The sequence below is a fragment of the Typopeltis vanoorti genome, chromosome 11, assembly GCF_054136105.1.
Source record: "Typopeltis vanoorti isolate ZY-2024b chromosome 11, IOZ_Tvanoo_1.0, whole genome shotgun sequence".
In the NCBI taxonomy this organism is placed as follows: Eukaryota; Metazoa; Arthropoda; class Arachnida; order Uropygi; family Thelyphonidae; genus Typopeltis; species Typopeltis vanoorti.
Genome location: NC_143559.1, coordinates 110,227,239 through 110,249,902, shown reverse-complemented (window position 1 = coordinate 110,249,902; position 22,664 = coordinate 110,227,239). Strand labels below are relative to the sequence as shown.

Genomic DNA, 22,664 nt, shown 5'->3' with positions numbered 1-22,664 from the left:
ACTCTTTTCTCTATCCTGAAATTCAACTTCTATTCTCTTTGGCTGCAGCTCATCAGCTATCATCAATAATACTCCTCCCCCCATTTTATTCTCCAATTTTATAGTCCTATTTATTTATATGCAATTACTAAAAGTGGATTCTTATTTGTAAAACGGTAGTAACAGTAACTACAATATTTATTTAATAAAATCACTTTGTTAAGTTACCGTATGAGTTTGTCGCTTAATATATTTTAAAAAATCATGTTTTTTTGTGTGTTTTTTTTTTGAAAAAATAAAAAAGTAAACAAGAAGAACAAGCGGCTCTCAAATGTGAAAAAAAATGTAACAAAGGGCTCGGGCGAGTTCCCGTGAACCCTTTATAGCTCACCACTGAATGCAGGCAAAAATTGCTCACGTGTGACAATATCCATTCAGGTTTGTGCAATAATGGACAATGATTGTGACTTCAAATGACTGAAAAAAATAAGAGACTCATATTGGCCAGTAAGAATAATGGCCGTCATAGCCACTGCTGAGTGAATGGCATACTCTCTATAAAACAGGTCATACATTTGAATCTCACTGTGACTAGGATGTTTGTGAAGGTTTTCAATCAACAATTTTTGTGGCCAGTGTGAGAATAACATCCCTAAAACAGAGAAGCCAAAGTGACTTGGAAATGTGCCATCTGAATGCTAGATTAGGGCCCCAGATTATCTGATCCTTAAGCCACCCACTGTATTAGAGGCTTATACCCTTTCAAAGGTGGGATTCACATTTAAAAAAAAAACTGACAATGATGTGATAAAAATCAGGTCAATGGTGGGCACTGATCAGCTAGAGAAACAGCTGATCAGTGCAAGTCAGAAGAATTGTAAAATCAAATGGATGTACCTTACTAAAACATCACATGAATGTGTGGTACAACCAGTGTGTGTGTGTGTGTGTATGAGAGAGAGAGAGAGGATTATGTGTATCTGAAAATACAATGCAGAGGACACTATCCCAAATAGGGTAATGCCCTCTGTACTGAATCACACTGTTAACAACCATGAGAACACATATCTGCCTAACAAACGCAAGCAGTTGCAGTTAAAGTTGGAAAGGAACAGTAACAATGGACACCAGAAAGACTTTAGAAATGGTGCATGGAGTCATAATTTTGGTTGTCCCTATTATTTCAAGCAGGTGAAAGGACAAAGGTATAGCTACAACAACAAAGTCGTGGACATATGCTTGGCCACCAGGGCCGATTTTATCATTAGGCGAACCTAGGCAATCGCCTATGGATGCCAAGACTTCGAGGAGCCAGATTTTGCTACACATAAAAGTATATAAAACCAACAGGAACTCCTGTATTCCATAAAATTCATGTATGTACGCATACCATTTCTTTGCTGGATGTATATGCACGTCCAGCAAACCTGGATAATATTCTGTCCACCTGCTGAAAGAACATAGATAAGAAGTATAGTTTGACAGTCAATAATCCTTCACGCTGAAAAGAACACTTAACTAAATTACTTGGCGTGTGTAGTAGCTATGTTCAGCTGCTTACAGCAAGAAATGCAGTTGCTTGTCGTTTGCTCGGTAACCGGAATCTAAGTTATATCAGACTAAATACCTATGAGTTATATTCATTTTGCTGCTCGTTTTTATCGCATAATTATAGTTTTTAATGCCAGTGCAAAATAAGAAATCCTTTCATACGTTCTTCGCTTCATATATTATCACTATGGAAGATCAATGTCACTATCAATTTTTTGGCTAATTATTTTAATCACCAATACATTTTAAAATTCTCCCAGAACTTGATTGAAGATAATTATTTTTGTCAAACAATTATTTTATAAATTCATGAAAATCCGAATTTAAAAATGAATACAGCCTCTATCTGTTCCAAATTAAGTTTTCTTTTTTATTCATAATCTTAGTTCGAGGTTAGTTCACAGACTGCGCGACAGTCTGCACTTTTAAATTTTGCTTTATAGAGAATCATATGTAAATCTTGAATCATATCATGTAATGCATAATTTTTATAAACGTAATCTGTAGGTTTTTGCATTTCGACTTTCTTGGTTTCCCCCAATCACTCCCTACAAATTGAAATAAATGACAGTTATGAAGTCAACTGTTGTGTACATATTTTCGGTATTATGCGGCAATTTTGAAGTAGCGATATTTTCCCTACACGTTATCCTTCGAAACATGTGTAGGTGCATGCGTCAAAATGAAATTTTATTTCCAAAATTTTCATAACAGAATTAGTTCACCTTTAATGGCTAACTCCTCCCCCCCCCCTGCCTCCCAAAATTATCACCGCACACACAAAATTCTGCTAGATAACATATGTGCACTTTCTTTTTGTTGGAATTCGTTATTTTTCCAAAGTAATTGTACTGTTGCAGTTTTAAGCAAAAGACAAAGGCAAAGAATCTTTGATAAAATACCATTGGATATTAAAAACACTCACAATCGGAAACCCCGAATAATGCAGTTTAACATCATTTATTGTTCATTAAAAAATAAACAAAAAATCGTTCCTAAAATTGAAATGTGCGACCCATATAATTTTATTTTGCAAGGAAAGAAAGCAAAATGTCATATTTATTTCAATAAATGTTATTTAAAAAATATAAATATTTGACATAATATTTCCAATGTAAACAAACGTTTTGGTTATTTATTTTAGCACATGTGAAATTCGTTTTTATTTGGGAAGAGACACAACAAATAAATTGTGCAGCTAAAAAAGGGTCAAATATCGTAGGACAGTAAAGAAATTCCAAGTAATACAGTGCACATAAAGACAATAATCCATTAACGCAGGGGGGGGGGGGGGTAATTGCATTTTAGTATTCTATCTGATGAAACTTATGAAGTTTCATCAGCATTCTACATTTTTATTAGGTCAAAGGGGTTTTGAGTTATTTTTGTGTTTTTAATTAAATAAACTAGTTTCATTTTGTCACAGATGGTTTTTGCTTCTGAACTACCTGGACTATTGTTCTTATCAATATTACTAAATTACAATCTCCTTCTCTGGAAATTTTCTCTTACTAAATGTTTGACTTAGCAGTCTAATCCAGAGATTAAATATATGGTCAGTTTAACCCATAACATTCTTAAGAATATTTCATCCTGTGATTTCCCAGAATCCTGTTAGGAAAGAACAGATCGTTGAGTATTGAACTTGCGATCATTTTGATTTTGTGTGTGCTGCTGCTATTTGTATTAATTAGTGGGTAAGAGCAGTTTCTATATCACATAAACAGAGCATTTAATTTTCAAGTTTATTATTATTTATAAATTAAATTGATTTTTCAGTTCATTTTTTTGTGCATCAAGATTCTAGTTATTTTAGGGTAAAATGTTGAGTAAAAAAAGTGGATGTTAGCGAGCATAGCAAGTTATCTTTACTATTGATTGCATCTACGTTTTAACTAAAGCTGGAATTATTATGCTTATTATTGCAACTTAAAAAAAATCAAATCTGGAGTTGAATAAATCTTAATAATTGTGCAATAAAGTTGGAACTGAATTAATCCTATATATATATTATATTAAAATAGTAATAGATAACAAGATCTTAGAACAGGTGAATTCATTTAACTACCTAGGATGTATGAACACATATGAAAATGAAAAAGATATAAATGTAAAAATTGCAAAATATTTAAAAATAACAGGTGAAATTAACTCTATATTTAAACCAAACCTAGTTCAGAAACAAACCAGACTAAAAGTATACAATACATTAGCCCTACCAGTCTTAATGTATGGAAGCGAAATCTGGACAATAAAACAAACAAAGATTATTAACAACAGAAATGATGTTATGAGAAAACCTGCAAAGTATACCCTATTCGATCACAAAAGAAACGAAGAAATTATGAAAGAATTAAACCAAGAACCAGTAATAGAAAAAATTAAAAATATAAACATAAATAAATGGATGGAACACATCCAGAGAATGAAAACAGAAAGATTACCAAAACAAGTCTTAAAGTACAAGCCATTAGGAAAAAGAAAACCAGGACGTCCTCTTAAATGATTCAACGATGACTTCTAAGGCCGGAACAGATTTAGGCCATGCTAGGCCTAAATCCTTGATACGCATGATGATGATGATATATTATATGCTTTTTATGTGAATCCCGGGTCTCCCGTAAGTAAGGTGGTCTCGCACTAGGCAACAAAATTTACCTTTCACCTAAAGTTGGGTGGTTGAAAAGCAGATACGTTAACCATTCTGTCAACTAAGGAGGCATACTGTGCATGTTACTGCAAACTGAAACGTTTTATATTTATATTTAGATCCATGTTGTAATTCCACAAATATAATGATTTTTGCTACAATTTTTATTACCGTAAATTCAAAATTTTTATTTTTAGTGAGAATATCTGAACTTTACAGTTGATGAAGTTCCTATTTTTACCTTGATTAGCAAGCTTAATTTGATTGCATTTAAATTCTTTTCTTTTTTTTTTTTTAAAAAAAAAACAACTTTTATACAATTATTTAAGAAGTAACTTGCAGCAAAATAAAACAAGTGACTTGTCGCTATTATGCATTGAATCAGAAATAATGGACTCAATTAATTATGATGACATTATCATATAACCAGCCGGCCTGGTTGGCCGAGTGGTTAGCATATAAAAGGCTGCGGGTTCAAATCCCACCATGGGCATGGATGTTTGTGATTGTCTGTGAAAATAATAGTTTGTAATGGAGGACAGTAGATGGCGTTGGTGTAGATGAGACGGTTTGTGGATGAGGTTGAATGGTGGAGACGGAGAGTTGTAAAGATTAATTATGATGACATTATGATATAACCAGCCGGCCTGGTTGGCCGAGTGGTTAGCATATAAAAGGCTGCGGGTTCAAATCCCACCATGGGCATGGATGTTTGTGATTGTCTGTGAAAATAATAGTTTGTAATGGTGGACAGTAGATGGCGTTGGTGTAGATGAGACGGTTTGTGAATGAGGTTGAGTGGTGGAGACGGAGAGTTGTAAAGTAGGTGCCCTACCCTCGATGAGTCTTAGGACTCCCTGGAGGTGTCAAATAATAATATTAATAATAATAATAATTATAGATTTATTTGCTAAAACCAAAGCCAGAAAAAAAAAATTTTAGTTATTGATTTTTTTTTATTTAAATTTGATTGAACTGATTTGATTGAACTTTTATTTTTATACTTTTTTTTAAAATGCAAATATATGTATACCAATGTTGTTTTGTGTTATTAAAATTAGTTATCATGGAAATGTTGAGTTTTATTTTCAATAAACTAAAAAAAAGTGCTTATTTTTGAGGCCTCATAATGATGTTGCGCCTTGGGTCTCCAAAAGTATAAATGCAGCCCTGGACACTGCCTGTTTGTAATGCTGGCGGTGAATGCTCATTTTCTGTACTTAAATGTGTTAAAAATATTTACACAATTCGTTAAGTCAGATCCATTTGAGAAATTTGTCAATTATGTTCATAGAAAATGATATTGTTGAATTATTAGATTATAAATGTATGATAGATAAATTATATAGTTATAACTTATAAGGCATATATAATTGATAAATACTTCATTAATTAGATGTATAAAAATTTATTTGTGAATTACTGAATAGTTTAAAGTCCATTTTTTTTATAATTAAGTTTATTTTTATTTATAAATATTTCAGTTACTGGATTTTGAAAATGGATAAAAAGAAATTGGGTTTTCAATATCGCAAATGTAAAGCGGAAAAGGAAGAAAGTTTGAAAAAACAAGAAGGTGCATTTTTAAAATATCTTTGCCGAGATTGTAATCGCATACAAGAAGAAAATCTTCAAGATTATTCGTTGGATAATTCGCTATAGTTTCGATTAATGAATTGAAGGAGAAATCTACAGATACCAAAAATTGGGTTAAAACATCGAAGTAGAAATTTACAGATCACATGAGTATTGTTGATTCTGAAGCTGGTTGTTCTACAGATCCAATCATAAAAGGATTTGATTTTACAAATTTAAATTATAATGATCCAGCAACTTGGTGTCCTGTAAAATTTTCCAATATCAATCAATTACGTCAACTATTAGTTAAACATGGACCTGAACAGATTCATAATTTGGATTTTCCGAAAGATAACAATAATAGAAGATTTTCAATGACTCATTATACTCGAAGACTATTTAACGGCGAACAATGCAGCGTTTGTGGTTAACGTATTCAAAATCCATGGATTTTGCATTTTGCTTCTGCTGTTTATTATTTGACCAATGGCGAATTAACCTTGCTGATTCTGGATGGAGGGACTGGAAAAATGCTGCTTCTATTTTAGCGGCACATAAAAAAGTCAAAGACACGTTGAAAATTACCATAAGTAGAAAGAATTAGAAATTCAAATAAAAGAAAAGAAAACCATTGATGAAGAGAACTTGCTAGTTATTAGAAAAGAGGAGAAACATTGGGTGCAAGTATTAGAATGACTCTTTGCTTTAGTTCAGGCATTAGCTATTCAAAATTTATCATGTCAAGGAACAAATGAGACATTGTTTTCGCATGGAAACGGAAATGTTTTGAAATTTGTCGAATTTCTAGCCAAGTTTGATCCAATAATGAATGAACATCTTCGAAGAATAAAAGATAAAGATACATATGTGCATTATCTTGGAAAAGATATTCAAAATGAAATAATAAACATCTTCGCCAATGTGATAAAAAAGAAAATTTTAGAATCTGTTGTTGCCGCAAAATATTTTTTCAGAATTATTGACTGTACATCCAACATTGGTCACACAGAACAAATGAACATAGTACTTCGATTCGTAGACACTAGTAATAGCACAGTTTCTATAAAAGAACACTTTTTGGGATTTATAGAAAAAAAAATGCCACTAGAGAATTTTTATCAAATGAAATACTAGGAAATCTAGACAAATTTTCATTACCAATACAAGATTTACGAGGTCAAGGATACGATAACACCAGTAATATGAAAGGTGATGTAAAAAGTGTGCAGCGACGAATTTCAAATATTAACCCGAGAGCAATGTATGTACCCTGTAGTTCACATGCATTAAATTTAGTAGTGAATTGCACTGCTAATACTTTAGATGCCACAGCATTTTTTGACACGGTACATCGCTATATGTATTTTTTTCAGTTCGACTCGTTGATGGGAATGCCTCAAAAGACATAAGTAATTTTACACTCAAACCAGTCTGTGATACATGATGGGAAAGTCGAATTGACTCATTAAAGCCTCTAAGATATAATTTGTCCAATGTTTGCAAAGCACTGCAAGAAATATCTCAAGATGATAGTTTATGTGTATTAAGTAGAAATACCATGAAATTAGATACACGTAGTCTTCTTAAAACTTTAAGGAAGTTCAAATTTATCGCATCATTAGTGATGTGGTATAACATACTTTTTGAAATAAAGTTTTCAAGTAAACAACTTCAGAATACAAGCCTTGATATAAATGGTGCCATAAATTGTATTAATGATACAAAGAATTTCTTAATGAAAATCCGAAATGAGGATGAATTTGAAAAGATGTTAACAGATGCAGAAAAAATCGCTGAGGTCTTAGGTGTAACGCCTAATTTTGAACAAGAAACAGTTAGACTTAGAATAAAAAAAGAAAAATTTGTGTATGAAGCAGAGGATCAATTCATAACAGATTTTAAACAAAAATATAAGGTAGATTTTTATTTTTCAATTATTGATACTGCAATTGCATCTGTTGATGAAAAATTCAAGCACATGTCTACAATTAACGAAAAGTTTGGTTTTCTTTTAAATATATATGAATTTCAAAAAATTACTTCAGCAGAACTGCTTAAAAAATATTGGAAAATTATTTAACACAAGATAATTCTAGAGATATTGATGGAACAGATTTATGTAGTGAATTACAAATAATAGCAAGGCGATTCCAGAAAATACTTCCTCATTAGATGTCCTGTCATACATATGCAAATATAATTTAGAAAATAGTGTTCCAAATGTGTTTATTGCTCTGAGAATTTTTTCGCCATTGCCAGTATCGGTAGCAAGTTCAGAAAGGAGTTTCTCAAAATTAAAACTTACAAAAACTTCCACTCGTGCTATAAACATTTATATATAAATGTTCATAATGATATTATTTTTATAAATATCCACATGTATAGGTGTACGTGTGCTTCTGTGAGTATGACAAAATATATATATACAGCAATCCCTCGATTAGTGCGCCTAATGTGTTCTATAAAACAAGCGCATTAATCGAAAATGCACTAATCGAATATAATAACCTATGGGAAAAAGTATAATTCGTTCCTCAGATCTTTTTTGCACCTTAATTTTTTTATAAAAGAATTAATTAAGGTATGTCTCAGGACCGAGTTAAAGTAAAATCATGAAGCTGAAAGACTATAAAACATATTCAGAATATAAATTTTATTATTCTACTTCTTAACAAATAATTGTAATAAATTTAGTTTTAATCCTTTATCCAAGTGTGAGCAAACAAAGTTTGCTCCTGAAAGTATCTTCAGGACTGGGGTAAGGTGGTACAACACCAGAGCACTCCTTGCAAAGGTGGAGCAAGCTACCAACACTCCTATCTCAGTGTCTCCCATAATGCAAAACACATCTCCTTGCGGATATGTCTAATGTTATGCATTAAGGGAACTGCCACAACCCAGACTAGTTTCGACCTTTATTGAGGTCTCTTCAGTGGGAGCCAGGCCCAAGTGGAGATACCAGGCAGAAGCATTAGCAGGTCATCTCTACCTATAGGAGTTGCCAAATGGTGTGCCTCCCTTTTTTTAATAAATTACTCTGGATTTAGAGAAAGATATTGGCAACTCTTATAGGTAGAGATGACCTGCTAATGCTTCTGCCTGGTATCTCCACTTGGGCCTGGCTCCCACTGAAGAGACCTCAATAAAGGTCGAAACTAGTCTGGGTTGTGGCAGTTCCCTTAATGCATAACATTAGACATATCCGCAAGGAGATGTGTTTTGCATTATGGGAGACACTGAGATAGGAGTGTTGGTATCTTGCTCCACCTTTGCAAGGAGTGCTCTGGTGTTGTACCACCTTACCCCAGTCCTGAAGATACTTTCAGGAGCAAACTTTGTTTGCTCACACTTGGATAAAGGATTAAAACTAAATTTATTATACTCTAACCAAGTGAAAAATAAACTTTCAATAACAAAGAATTGAGCTAACGTAGTTTGGCAGGCATTTCTTTTTTTCATACAACTGGTGGTATGGCTCTATTGCCTCTTCTACTCGTTTGCAAATTTTACTGCTTCTCTATTCATCAGGGTCAGCCTCTGCATTGCTGCTTAAAAACTTCACTTGTACGAAAAATATTATATGCTGCCGATTGTTATAATCCGCTTGCAGGCAATTTTTATGACTGATCATAAACAGTGGTATTCTCGTTCCCAAATGTTGAACAGTTTTGATGTGTGAAAATTAACAATACACAAATGTTATTATGATAAATTTAGTTTAATTCTTTATCCAAGTGTGAGCAAACAAAGTTTGCGCCTGAAAGTATCTTCAGGACTGGGGTAAGGTGGTACAACACCAGGACAACTCGTTGCAAAGGTGGAGCAAGCTACCAACACTCCTATCTCAGTATTTCCTATAATGCAAAACACATCTCCTTGCAGATATGTCTAATGTTATGCATTAAGGGAATGGCCACTACCCAGACTAGTTTCGACCTTTATTGAGGTCTCTTCAGTGGGAGCCAGGCCCAAGTGGAGATATCAGGCAGAAGCATTAGCTGGTTGTCTCTACCTATAGGAATTGCTAATTGGTGTGCCACCCTTTTTTAATAATTTACTCTGGATTTAGAGAAAGATGTTGAAAGTTTATTTTTCACTTGGTTAGAGTATAATAAATTTAGTTTAATCCTTTATCCAAGTGCGAGCAAACAAAGTTTGCGCCTGAAAGTATCTTCAGGACTGGGTAAAGGTGGTACAACACCAGGGCAACTCGTTGCAAAGGTGGAGCATTGTTTTTCAGTTTTTCAGAAAAAAGTTTTTCAACATCTTTCTGTAAATCCAGAGTAAATTATTAAAAAAGGGTGGCACACCAATTGGCATTCCTATAGGTAGAGATGACCTGCTAATGCTTCTGCCTGATATCTCCACTTGGGCCTGGCTCCCACTGAAGAGACCTCAATAAAGATCGAAACTAGTCTGGGTAGTGACCCTTCCCTTAATGCATAACATTAGACATATCTGCAAGGAGATGTGTTTTGCATTATAGGAGATACTGAGATAGGAGTGTTGGTATCTTTCTCCACCTTTGCAACGAGTTGCCCTGGTGTTGTACCACCTTAACCCAGTCCTGAAGATACTTTCAGGTGCAAACTTTGTTTGCACACACTTGGATAAAGGATTAAACTAAATTTATTATACTCTAACCAAGTGAAAAATAAACTTTCAACAAATGTTATTAGGCATCTGGGTCTGAGCTTTTCGACATATTCTCAAATATTATTCTACTCGGAATATTTCCACTATAAAATATTTATCCATAAAAAATACTTAGAAAACTAAAATGACAAATTCCAGAAACTTCTTTCAGAACACAGTTTGGGAAACAATGGTATACATAGTGTACATGGAAGTAGTGTAGTATGCCATTAAAAATAACTTTGTAAAACATTTTAAATCAGTAACTAAATTATTTCATTCTGGTGAGTGATTTTTTAAAATAGTTAGGTATAAAAATGTATAGACAGAAAATTTTTTAAATCTGTAACATTTATTTTTAAGATGTATATTGGTGCACTAATCGAAGTTGGGTATCGAAAAAAATTACGCACTAATTACTATATAGAGACATTGTATAGGGGTGCCTAAATTTTATTTGCCTAGGGGCATCAGATACTCGCGCACCGGCTCTGTTGGTCACAACAGTGTCATATGAGGGAGTGACAATTTAGCATGCTTTAGGCCCTTGGATACTAGTAGAAGGGTTAAATGGTGCAGTCAACTGAACATCACTGCCATGTACATAATTTCTGTTGACCATTTATTTGAGGTGTTAAGTCAATTGAAAAAGTTCCATATTTTTATGTTGTAAACTACATTTACAACCTTTCATGGGTGGGATTTATATACATACAGGATGGACCTTAAGCCATGGAACATTCCATAGAAAGGGCCTGTGATGTGGTTTTTCATAATTAATAAAAAAAAAAGTCTGGAGATGTTCAAAAACTTATAATGCAGTTGCTTCATAAAGACAGGCATTTTCTATGGCATGTTTCATGACTTATGGACCACCCTATGTATATATAAGAGCCTCCATAGCTCAGTTGATATAGACAAAGCACTATGGTCGGAAAGACCTGGGTTTGATTCCTGTCCATGATGTGAGGAATCTTTATCTGGTCTCTTTCGACTAAAGGTGAGTTTAGACAGTCTTATACAGAGGTATAGGGATATTTCAGCCAGAAACTCTGGTTTTTTATCCCTCAGAACAGGCAAACCAGCCCCGTGAACATACACAGATTTAAAGACATGAATACCTAACATGTGATGAGGACCCTATCTTGTTATGCTCATAGTTAACCATGAGTCATATCATGATATGTTTATATATATATCTTGCTATGAACCTCAACAGTGTGGCCAGGGGCGTGCCAGTAGTGTCTGGCACCTGTGTGCAAAACTTTAGTTGGCACTCCTATACCCCTCCCACAATAAAAAAACACTTTATAAAAGCATTATTTTTAATATTTGATGCCAATAAAGTGAGTATTTCATTCTGAATTTTATCTCCTAAATAGGAGGGCATATTTTTAAAGTCAGAATCATTACCTACATCACGTGTGTTCCGATATAAAAGGATCAAACTTTTCTAACATCTCAATGCATTTTAAAAAACTGCCATTGTTGCGATTGTAAAGTTTATTACTTTTACCACAAAGAGCTAGATTTTGTTTGTGTTTTGTTTTGCCTATATTCTGCTGATAACAGCAGAATATAGAATAAAGTTAAAAATACAGCAGATTTTCTTATATATGTTTAGAGCAAATGTGAGTTTGACAAGATTAAACAAATTCAAATGCGCATCATCCTGTAAACTCATGTTAGTTCAAGTTTTTACTTGTTTGTGCTAAACTACTTGTTAGAATTAGGATCAGAATAAAATAAGAACTTATGGAATAATAACAAATAAGTGATTATAAATATTTTGTTTAAGACAAATCTATAAAATATAATTAAAATTTAAACAAAAATGTAATTTATTTTGATATAATTAATGAATAATATTTTTTTAAGTATTTCCTCCTCGCCTGAAATTTTTTTGGTGCCTGTGTGCATTACACACACACATTGCACATTTTGCCGGTGCGCCCCTGAAAGGACACCACAGTGTGAGGAACAAACAGCCATGCTGTCCACCTTAATAAGGTGTAGGACCTCCTTTCACTGCAATGACTGCAGCAACTCTATGGGGGAATACCTTCCACAAGAATACCATAGTGATCAATGGGAATTTTGGAACATTCTTCCTATAGGCATGTAAAGAGGTCCTGAACTCTTGTGGGGGCAGACATCTCTTTACCTCACTCACACTCATTTCATTCTGCAGATGTTCCCAATAGGATTGAGATCAGGACTCTGTGGACATCAGTGAATTGTGGTGACATTCACGTCCACAAACCACACAGTTACCGTAGCAGCCTTATGAAATGGAATTGTCTTGCTGAAAGAGACAACAGTCAGTTATGTAGAAATGCCACAAAGTAGGAAGGATTGCATTGTCCAGAATGTTCAGATACCTCTCAGAGTTTAATGTTAATGGCACAACAAACAGAGATCCGAGTCCAAACCAGGAAAAATGGGACAATATCATCACATTGATATTTCCAAATTTCATAGTTGGGGTTACACATACTGGTAAGAGACATTCACTAGACATCTGTTACACTCATCCATCTGTTCAACAGAGGGTGGAATATGATTTATCACTCCATAACACAGCTTTCCAAGCATCAATGTTGCACTCTACATGCTCTTTGCACCACTGAAGACAATGCTGCATGTTTCTTCAGGTAATGTTTCTTCAGGTAATTGCATATTGCAGTTCTACCATGGAGAGCCATGTTATGAGCCTTGTTTTTGTACAGATATTATTCCAGTTGATGCCCAGAAGTCCAAATTCAATGAGTCAACTGATGAATGGCAGTTTTTATATATTATCCTTCATAGCACCCTACAGGGTGCTATGAAGGATAATATGTCATGTTTGGTGAGTATGATGGGGTCATTCACTTGCAGTTGACTCCCTGCACCTCTATATCAGTATTATATCACTGATTGTTGACTTAGGATGGCTCAATTTATCAACAATTTGCTAAACGGATAGGCCTGCAAGATGGCATCCTATGACAACTCCTCTTTCAAACTCTGTCAGTTTCCTTCTCATAGCCATTTCACCTGGACACAGTTGCACTGACTTGGGAGCATCATATTCCTCCAATTTCTATTGACTCATTACATGGCATAATGCACCTTGCCCATGGGGGAGGGGATCTGTTGACTTCTTTGCAAGCAATATACAGGACACAACAAATATAACTGCCCACTTGCAAGTGGACAAAATAAAGTATTTTTTTATTTAATAAAAAATAAATGTTCAAACAAAATCTTTATAAGATAACACATGCAGCATCTAATCACTTTATGAAACTCCTACTGACTTACTGGACATATCATTAAAAAATAAGAGCAGCTTTTTTTACCCCATTTTTTGCATGGGAAAAAAAAATAATATATATATATATATATATATTATATTATTTTTATTTTATTTTTATTTTATTTTTATGTTGTTTTACTTATGATATAGTAAAAATACTTCTGTTATTGGCATTTTAATTCTGTTCCATTGTCAACATACTGAACAAGGCTTAGATAATAAGGCAAAATAATGCAACATCCATTAAATTTATTTTCATGTGTTTTAGTCTGTCTTTAATTTCTACAAACTATGATGAAGAACTTATACTCTACCATATGTTGAGCCATTAGCTATCACTAGACTTGAAAATACGTATGAAAAGATATACCAGAACAACAACCACAGCAAGTGATACAATATGAATTTAGAATTGATTCTGAGATAGCTAAGAACATGATATTACTTTGTTATGTACATTGGATGTATTCTCAGATTAATTTACATAGTTTGTTGAAGAAAATTTAGTTTTCAAAAATAAATCTTGCCACTGCCATAAGAGACCGTGTCATAGCTTAGGATAAAAAGATCCATCTACATAAGAATTTCCTCATTTTCCTTGATGGGATTCAAATCCAGTCCTTTTTATGACCTAGAGGACTGAGATGCTTTTTCAAATTGCACTAAAAAATCATCTAAAACAATTTGTAGTCACAAATAGAATCAAGGGTGAGGGAGCAGTTGCTTGACAGCCAGGCACACTACCAAAAGTCATTTCAGCTATAATATCAATATAAAAAAAAAGGAGTGCAGCAACAAATGACACATAATCTGCAACTATCAATGCAAACAAAATACTTGATTCAAATGGAATAAAGAAATAATGAAATAAATGATCCTTTGAGAAAAGCCAACTGTATTGAAATTCTCAGCAGCCCTTTCTATTATAATTATTATTATTATTATTTTGTATTCAGATACACCCCCCAACTCAACATCACCAGAGTTAAAGATCGGTACTATCAACATAAGAAGCCTGAATGGCAAAGAAAGGAGCTAGCTGAGGAATTGGATAAGTACCAGATTGACATAATGGGGGTGACTGAAACAAAAAAGACAAAAACTGGTGAGATCTTTCTGAGCAATAAATACTAAATGTTATATTCAGGCAATGACAATCAAGGAAAAGAAGGAGTAGCCATAGTATTAAATACAAAATACAAGGTTAATCTTCTTGAATAGCAGTCAGTCTCAAGTAGAGTAATGTGGGCAAATATGAGAATGGGGAACTGGGCAATGTGCCTTATGGTCCCACAGAAGGTTCTACTAAGGTAGAAGTGGAGAAATTTTTTGAGGCTTTAGAAAAAGCAACTGACACAACGAAAAAGGAAAAGTTGGTCCTTGTTGGAGATCTAAATAGCAGAGTAGGAAATGATTGTCAGACATACAAAAATATTTTGGGAAAATTTGGAGAAAAGAGCAAAGCTAATAATAATGGCAAATATCTGTTGGATTTCTGCTCAGCACATGGACTGGTTATTACTAACACCATGTTCCAACATAAAAATGTGCACAAATTCACATGGAGAGAAGAGGCAAGGAATAAGAAAAGTCTCATTCACTATGTTATTGTTGATAGTGATGTTTTCTCCCTGGTGCAGGACACCAGAGTGTACAGAGGATTTCAAATTGGAAGTGATCACTATTTAGTCTTGAGCAGGATAAAATTGAATTTCTCAAAAGAATAACATATAAGAAAGTTTTAAAGCGAATAAAAGTTGAGCAGCTCTCAGATGTGAACTATAGACTAAAATACACAAAGATTATTGAAGAAAAAATGAAAGAGTTTGAGAACAGGAATCAAACCTTGGAGATTCAGTGGCAAGCCTTGAAGAATGCCACGATTGATTCAGCTAGAGAGGCATGTGGTGAAGTTGTCTGCAAAGATAGAAAAATTAGAACTCCATGGTGGACACAGGAAGTTAAAGAGGCAGTGAAGGAAAAGAAGAAAGCATATCAAAAGTTACTCACAAATAAGTCAGCTTGTGCTGTTAGAGAATACAGAGACAAATGTAAGAAAGCAAACAGTAACTAGCTAAACAAAAGTCATGGGAGGACTTTGGCAAGAACACAAAAAATAAATATCATGACGGTGGCAAAATATTCTGGAGATTGTTGAAGAAGCTTAGGAATGGAGGAAAGAGTGCTGTAAAAGGAGTTAGAGATGATAAAGGTGACATGAAAACAAGAGAAAAAGATATCCTTGAAGTATGGAGTAATTACTTTGAAAAACTGCTAAAGGAAACAAGCAGTGATGAAACAAACACCGACCATAATAAAATCAGTTTAATCCTTTATCCAAGTGTGAGCAAACAGAGTTTGTGCCTGAAAGTATCTTCAGGACTGGGGTAAGGTGGCACAACACCATGGCAACTGGTTGCAAAGGTGGAGCAAGCTACCAACACTCCTATCTCAGTACCTCCTATAATGCAAAACATCTCCTTGCGTATATGTCTAATGTTATGCATTAAGGGAAGGGACACTAACTAGTTTCGACCTTTATTGAGGTCTCTTCAATGGGAGCCAGACCCAAGTGGAGATACCAGGCAGAAGCATTAGCATGTCATCTCTACCTATAGGAGTTGCCAAATTTTTGTGTCACCCTTAGTAGAGTAGAGAGAATAGGTAGAGATGACCTGCTAATGCTTCTGCCTGGTATTTCCACTTGGGCCTGGCTCCCACTGAAGAGACCTCAATAAAGGTCGAAACTAGTCTGGGTAGTGACCCTTCCCTTAATGCATAACATTACACATATCCTCAAGGAGATGTGTTTTGCATTATAGGAGATACTGAGATAGGAGTGTTGGTAGCTTGCTCCACCTTTGCAACGAGTTCTCTGGTGTTGTACCACCTTACCCCAGTGCTGAAGATACTTTCAGGCGCAAACTCTGTTTGCTCACACTCGGATAAAGGATTAAACTAATTTTATTATACTCTAACCAAGTGAAAAATAAACTTTCAACATCTTTCTCTAAATTCAGAGTAATTTATTAAAAAAGGGTGGCACACCGTTTGGCAACTTCTATAGGTAGAGATGACCTGCTAATGCTTCTGCCTGGTATCTCCACTTGGGCCTAGCTCCCACTGACGAGACCCGTTTTCAGAGGCCCCGAGAGAAAGCTCCATGTTCCAGTCCTTCTTCAAACCTATTCCAGCGGATTCCAGCAACAGTTTAGGAGAACCGAAAAGAGAGCTCCGATTGAAGTTCTGCTACCAACAGGGTCCTGCCTTGGTAAGATTCCTTTGTTCTTTTTGTGGTTTTTTTAAGCCTATACACGGCATTCCGCTACTTTATAGGATTAGACTATCCTTGGAATGTCTTCTTCCTTTCTTTGTTTAAGTAATGTCTTCAGTTTTACCGAGGGTAAGAATCCTCGGGTTCGAAATTGATGCTAACATTGAGAAGAGAATATTTGTGACGACTATAATTAACTATGTCGGGGCAGACAACATTTCTGGTGACATCATACCCCTTACGGGAGGGACGGTTTCAACTTGTCTGCAAAAACGCTGCAACTAGAGAAAAACTACTGAAAGGAGTCGAGTGCCATGGTAAAATTTTTCACCCTTTTGTAGTGGGAAGTCTTTCCAAAAGAGTAAGAATAGATCGGTTCCCGCTAGAATATCTTGAAGAAGACACTGACATCGTACCTAAAGTCTTCTCGAAATGGGGAGCCGTGCGTGACATAAAAATTGGCATGGACGCTGACTTCCCTCAATGGAAGTCAGGAGAAGTCACCTTTTCTGTCACGATGAAGGCAGAAATTCCGAATTTCGTCCAGAGAGGATCAGCCAGGGTAATGGTTAGCTACCCTGCTGTAAAATCTGCAAGATTCTCTGACTAAATTGAATAACTGTTGTAATAGATATGGTATGAAGGTCAGCAATAAAAAGACAAAGACAATGAAAATAGGCAGAATCATTGAAAATGTCAACTGTGTTGTGAATGGAGAACCTGTGGAACAAGTAAAACATTTCAGCTACTTAGGCACGATTTTTACTGAAGATGGTAAATTAAATATAGAAATAGACAACAGAATCAGCAAAGCTGGTATGGTGGGAAGTCAACTGAATAAATTCATATGGAATAAGAGAGAAATTAGTCGGAACACTAAATTAGCTGTATACAAGACAGTGTTCAAGCCAGTTTTAACTTATGGATCTGAGAGCTGGGTCAGAAGTAAAACACTTGACCAAAGACTAGAGACCACAGATAAGAGAGTCCTGAGAAAGATTATAGGCGTGAACAGATAGCATCAATGGCAATATCATATTAAAAACGAGGATATTAGGAAAGAACTTGAAATTGTCAGCATCCAGGAATGCGTTAGCAGAGCGAATCTCAGGTGGTATGGTCACTTAAACAGATTGGGCGAAGAAAGATTAGCAAAACAAGTGTTCTCTGCCAGGTTGGCAGCAAAACGACCCAGAGGAAGACCAAGATATAGATGGATTGATATGGTACAAAATGCCTTAGATGACAGAAATATAAGATCTGATAATGTTGGAGTCTTGACAAGTAACAGACTAATTTGGAGGAATATTGTAGATAGGAAGTTAGTAATGATATAATTTTTTTCATGTAGTACTATCATATCCTATACACCCCTTGAGGGTACATGGCAGGAATTTGATGATGATGATGATGATAAAAACATATCGGCCAGAAAATGCATGCAGTTGACACATGCATACACACAAGCATAATTTCTGTCAGTCCACTGAAAGAAATTAATAGAGATTTCTTTATATTATTATTAGGATATTATTAGTTATACAAACATAACTATCTCAACTAAACAGAAATAAGACTGACTCACGTGAAAAATCCACTTGTTGCCGTAACAAATACTGTCCTGTTTTTTGAACACGGAAACTCTGATTTCTAACTGTGCCTAACATCAGAAGGCGGGTGAAAGGCTCAGAATGTTTTAATAATCCCTGGGAGTGTAAGAAATGAGTGAAGAAACGTGCATAGTAGAGATGTAACACTCCTATATAAAAATAACAAGTAATAACATATAAAGTACCAAAAGTATTATTACATAATGTCATGAAAAAATCATGCTACTTTTGACTCATAATCATACTCACTGCATATGAAAATCTACTTATTCCATCTAAAGCAAGGATGAGATACATGAAGCTTTCAGCTCGCAATGTAGATTTTGTGAATCACATATCACATACTTGCCTAAATACATACAAATTCAGATATGATTTTAATAATTTAGTTAGCACAGACTTGTAGATGAGCAAACCAATTCCAACTTCTTTACTAAAAGAAGCAGCAAATGCTTTTTTGAAATGGCAAAAATAAGTGACAAGAAAAATGTGGAGAACCAGTTGAAAAATTTGGATGAGAAGATGGTGTAGGCATTGACTGAAGTCCACGATTGAATTTATTCTTTCAAAACTCAATGTTTAATTTATATATATATATATTTTTTTTTTGCAACCATAAAAACATTAATGTAGCTATTTTTTTAAACAACTGCTAATTGTAAATAGAGAAAGAGAGAGGCATGTTGTCCTCATGGATGTAATATACTACTATAATATAACAAACAAATAGCTTAATAGAAACTTAACAACAGCACAAAATTTTTAATACCCAGATTAGACAAGATATACTGTAATATACTATAATAATATAAAATCCGGCCTGGTTGGTCAAGTGATTAGTGTATCCACTTTCCAACTAAAATGCTGTGGGTTCGAATCCCGCCGTGGGCATGGATGTTTGTGATTTTCTTTGAAAATACTAGTGGTGGTGGTTTGCGGTAGTGTGGTTGCAGTTCATTGTAGTAGGGGGAGTAAATGGTGGAGACAGAGAGTTGTAGAGTAGGCGCCCTCCCTCGATGAGTCTTCGTATCAAATAATAATAATAATAATAATAATAAACCATTCATCCAACCTTCAAAATAACGATTCTTCAATTAACCAACTCTTACATGTCGATCAACTTCTGGTAGAGCACCATGTAATTGTACTGACCCTTCAATTATCATAATTTGCCATTTTGGTAATAAAAGAGTGAGATAAACGGTAGATTACGATGATCTGATCTCATTTTGTAGTCTGGAGTCATATTCTTTTGGCCTCTCTTTCTGGTAAAAAGAAGATACATACATTTTGTATGGGTTGGATTTGTGCAAATAAAAAGATAAAAACAGAAAAAATTGAATATATGTATACTAAAACTAGATACTAAAAATCACAAATTTAAGTTCAGATTGTCTCTAATCCATTGGACTGCGTCCGGGGTAGCCTGGAACAGGTCTGTCAATGCCCTTAAAACTCTGCAGTGGACAGTCCTGGATAATATGATTGATGGTCTATTAATCAGCACCACGGTCACATGTCGGTGATTGACGTAAGCCCCACTTATACATCATGGTAGCACATCTGGCATGGCCTGTCCTCAGGCGGTTGAGTGTGCTCCATTGTCAGGGGTAGCCTGGAACAGGTCCGTCAATGTGCCCTTTAAACTCTGCAGTGGACAGTCCTGGATAATATCAGGTCCAGGTCAAAGCCAGGGGCCTCTGTTGCGTAATGATCTCTGATCTGTAATGAGGTGTCCATTTTTTATTGTTGAAATAAGCAATTCTTCCATTCTGTTTCAGGAGAATATGTATCTGGTTGCTGAGTTTTCCATATCAGGTTGCAGGACTTTAAGTGAATAGGCAGTAGATTTTGGAGGTTCTCATGGATGGGGAAGGTGTTATTTCCCATACATTTTATCCACTCTCTGTTAACGGCAGCTTTCCTCCTTATGTCTGGTGATATGATGTTAGAGAGTGTTGGTAGCCATTCAACAAGTGTAGACTTTATGCAACCTGTGATAATTCTCATTGTATTGTTAAGTTGCACATTGACCTTGCTGACATAGTTACTCGAATACCACACTGGAGCACAGTATTCTGCACACCAGGGCATGCACAGTAGATTTTAAAGTGTTGGCTCCTGCCTCCTGCTGCTCTATTATTTTTCAGTGATTTAATTGCTTGAATCAGTTCATTTTCGGTGAATGGCATTGAGAGGTGGTTATTTTGCTTGACACTTCTATAAACATGGATATATTTGATCCTTATTTCTTTAGAATAGGATGCACTAATCTTTACGTTGTTAGATGTTTGCTGGATTCTAGTTGCTATGCAGTGCTGTAACGAGGGCATGGAGAAAGAGGCACCCACCATGGATGCAACTAGGTTTGGGGCACAAAACGTAAAAAATAAAAATAAATAAATAGATATAAAAGTCCACTATTTTATATTGTATTTTTAAAATTTGGCAATACGTCGCTTTAGACACACAAATTCTGCACCACACTGCAACTCGTTTTGATGTAGTGAATAGTAAGTATTTAACATATTGCATTTAGTAAAATTTAACTTCTTACATTTAAATTTTTCAAAATTTTTGTAATTTTTTGGGTTAGGAGGGTGCAAATTAGACACTTGCATTGAGTTAGGGGGACACAAGTTAGACACTTGCCACAGGCACTTCATACCTTCGTTACTGTACTGTTGCTATGTCTTTAGGAGTGATCCATGACTTCTTTTTGCTTAGAAACTGACGCAGTTCTGAGTTTTTGTAGTAAGGCCCAAGCCTTGTGGCTAGAGTGGGTGAAGTCTAAATTTTCAGTTGTGGTTTTCCAACATTGCCGTTGTTGTTCATTAAGCATTTCTAAAATTCTTGTTCCAGTTTCAGGATCTGGATCTTTTTTTGTATTTTTTGAATAGTTCCTCAGTTTCAGGAGTCCAGCTTGGGGTGTACTGTTTCCAAAAACCTCTTGGTATACATCATTTTGCAGCACCTATCAGTACTCCTACAAAACGTTTGTAATTTTCCACTTCAGGTTGGATCCAACAGATGTTAGATTCAATTTGTTTAGAGTACTGCTCCCAGTTTGCTTTGCGAAGATTCCATCTTGGTCTTTCCGCAGATTGTATAATCAGGATTTGTGTTCCTATAGTGACTATAACAGGTCTATGTTGAGATCCTGAAAAGTTTTCAAGTCCTTTCCTATCAGTGGGTAAAGGATTATCCTCGGCATTGCAAGTGACAAAGCAGAGGTCAGGGATTAAGTCTCTCTTCCATCCCTGATTAAAATGAAGATCAAAAGGGAGCATGTTTTGAAGGGTAAGAAGAAATTAGGAAGATCATAAATGCAAAGAATAGCTGGAGGTAAAGTAAGAAACCAAAAGCATGTCTTTCTCTATGGGTAATGATACAATAGACCATATTAGATGTAAAAGATTCATGCAGAACATTTACCACAATACTGGCCTTGACATGTTTGCATGTCAAATACATAGATAAGAAATGGCCACTGAAACTGGTGTACAGGATATGACAGTACTACATGAAAAATTTACATCATTACTAACTTCCTATCTACAATTTTCCTCCAAATCAGTCTGTTATTTGTCAAGACTTCAACATTATCAGATATTATATTTCTGCCGTCTAAGGCACTTTGTACTGTATCAATCCACCTATATCTTGGTCTTCCTCTGAGTCGTTTTCCTGCCAACCTGGCAGAGAACACTTGTTTTGCTAATCTTTCCTAGCCCATTCTGTTTAAGTGACCATACCACCTGAGATTAGCTCTGCTAAAGCATTCCTGGATGCTGACAATGTAAAGTTCTTTCCTAATATCCTCATTTTTAATATGATACTGCCATTGATGCCATCTGTTCACGCCTGTAATCTTTCTCAGGACTCTCATATCGGTGGTCTCTAGTCTTTGGTCAAATGTTTTACTTCTAAACAGCTCTCAGATCCATATGTTAAAATTAGTTTGAACACTGTCTTGTATACAGCTATTTTTGACTTGGTTAGAGTATAATAAATTTAGTTTAATCCTTTATCCAAGTGTGAGCAAACAAAGTTTGCGCCTGAAAGTATCTTCAGGACTGGGGTAAG

The 22,664-nt window shown here is 35.0% G+C and overlaps 1 protein-coding gene across 4 annotated transcripts in view; it reads right to left on the bottom strand.

Annotated features, from left to right (window-relative positions):
- Positions 1-22,664, bottom strand: part of LOC150101933 (putative leucine--tRNA ligase, mitochondrial) — a 212,305-nt gene that overhangs the window by 54,951 nt on the left and 134,690 nt on the right. For 3 of the 4 annotated variants that reach the window (XM_090400328.1, XM_090400327.1, XM_090400329.1), the window contains exon 14: positions 18,554-18,727. The exons of the other annotated variant lie outside the window; for it this stretch is intronic. In XM_090400328.1, coding sequence (XP_090256454.1) covers positions 18,554-18,727 — 174 coding nt within the window. The remainder of the gene's footprint in view (positions 1-18,553; positions 18,728-22,664) is intronic. 4 annotated transcript variants of the gene reach the window in all.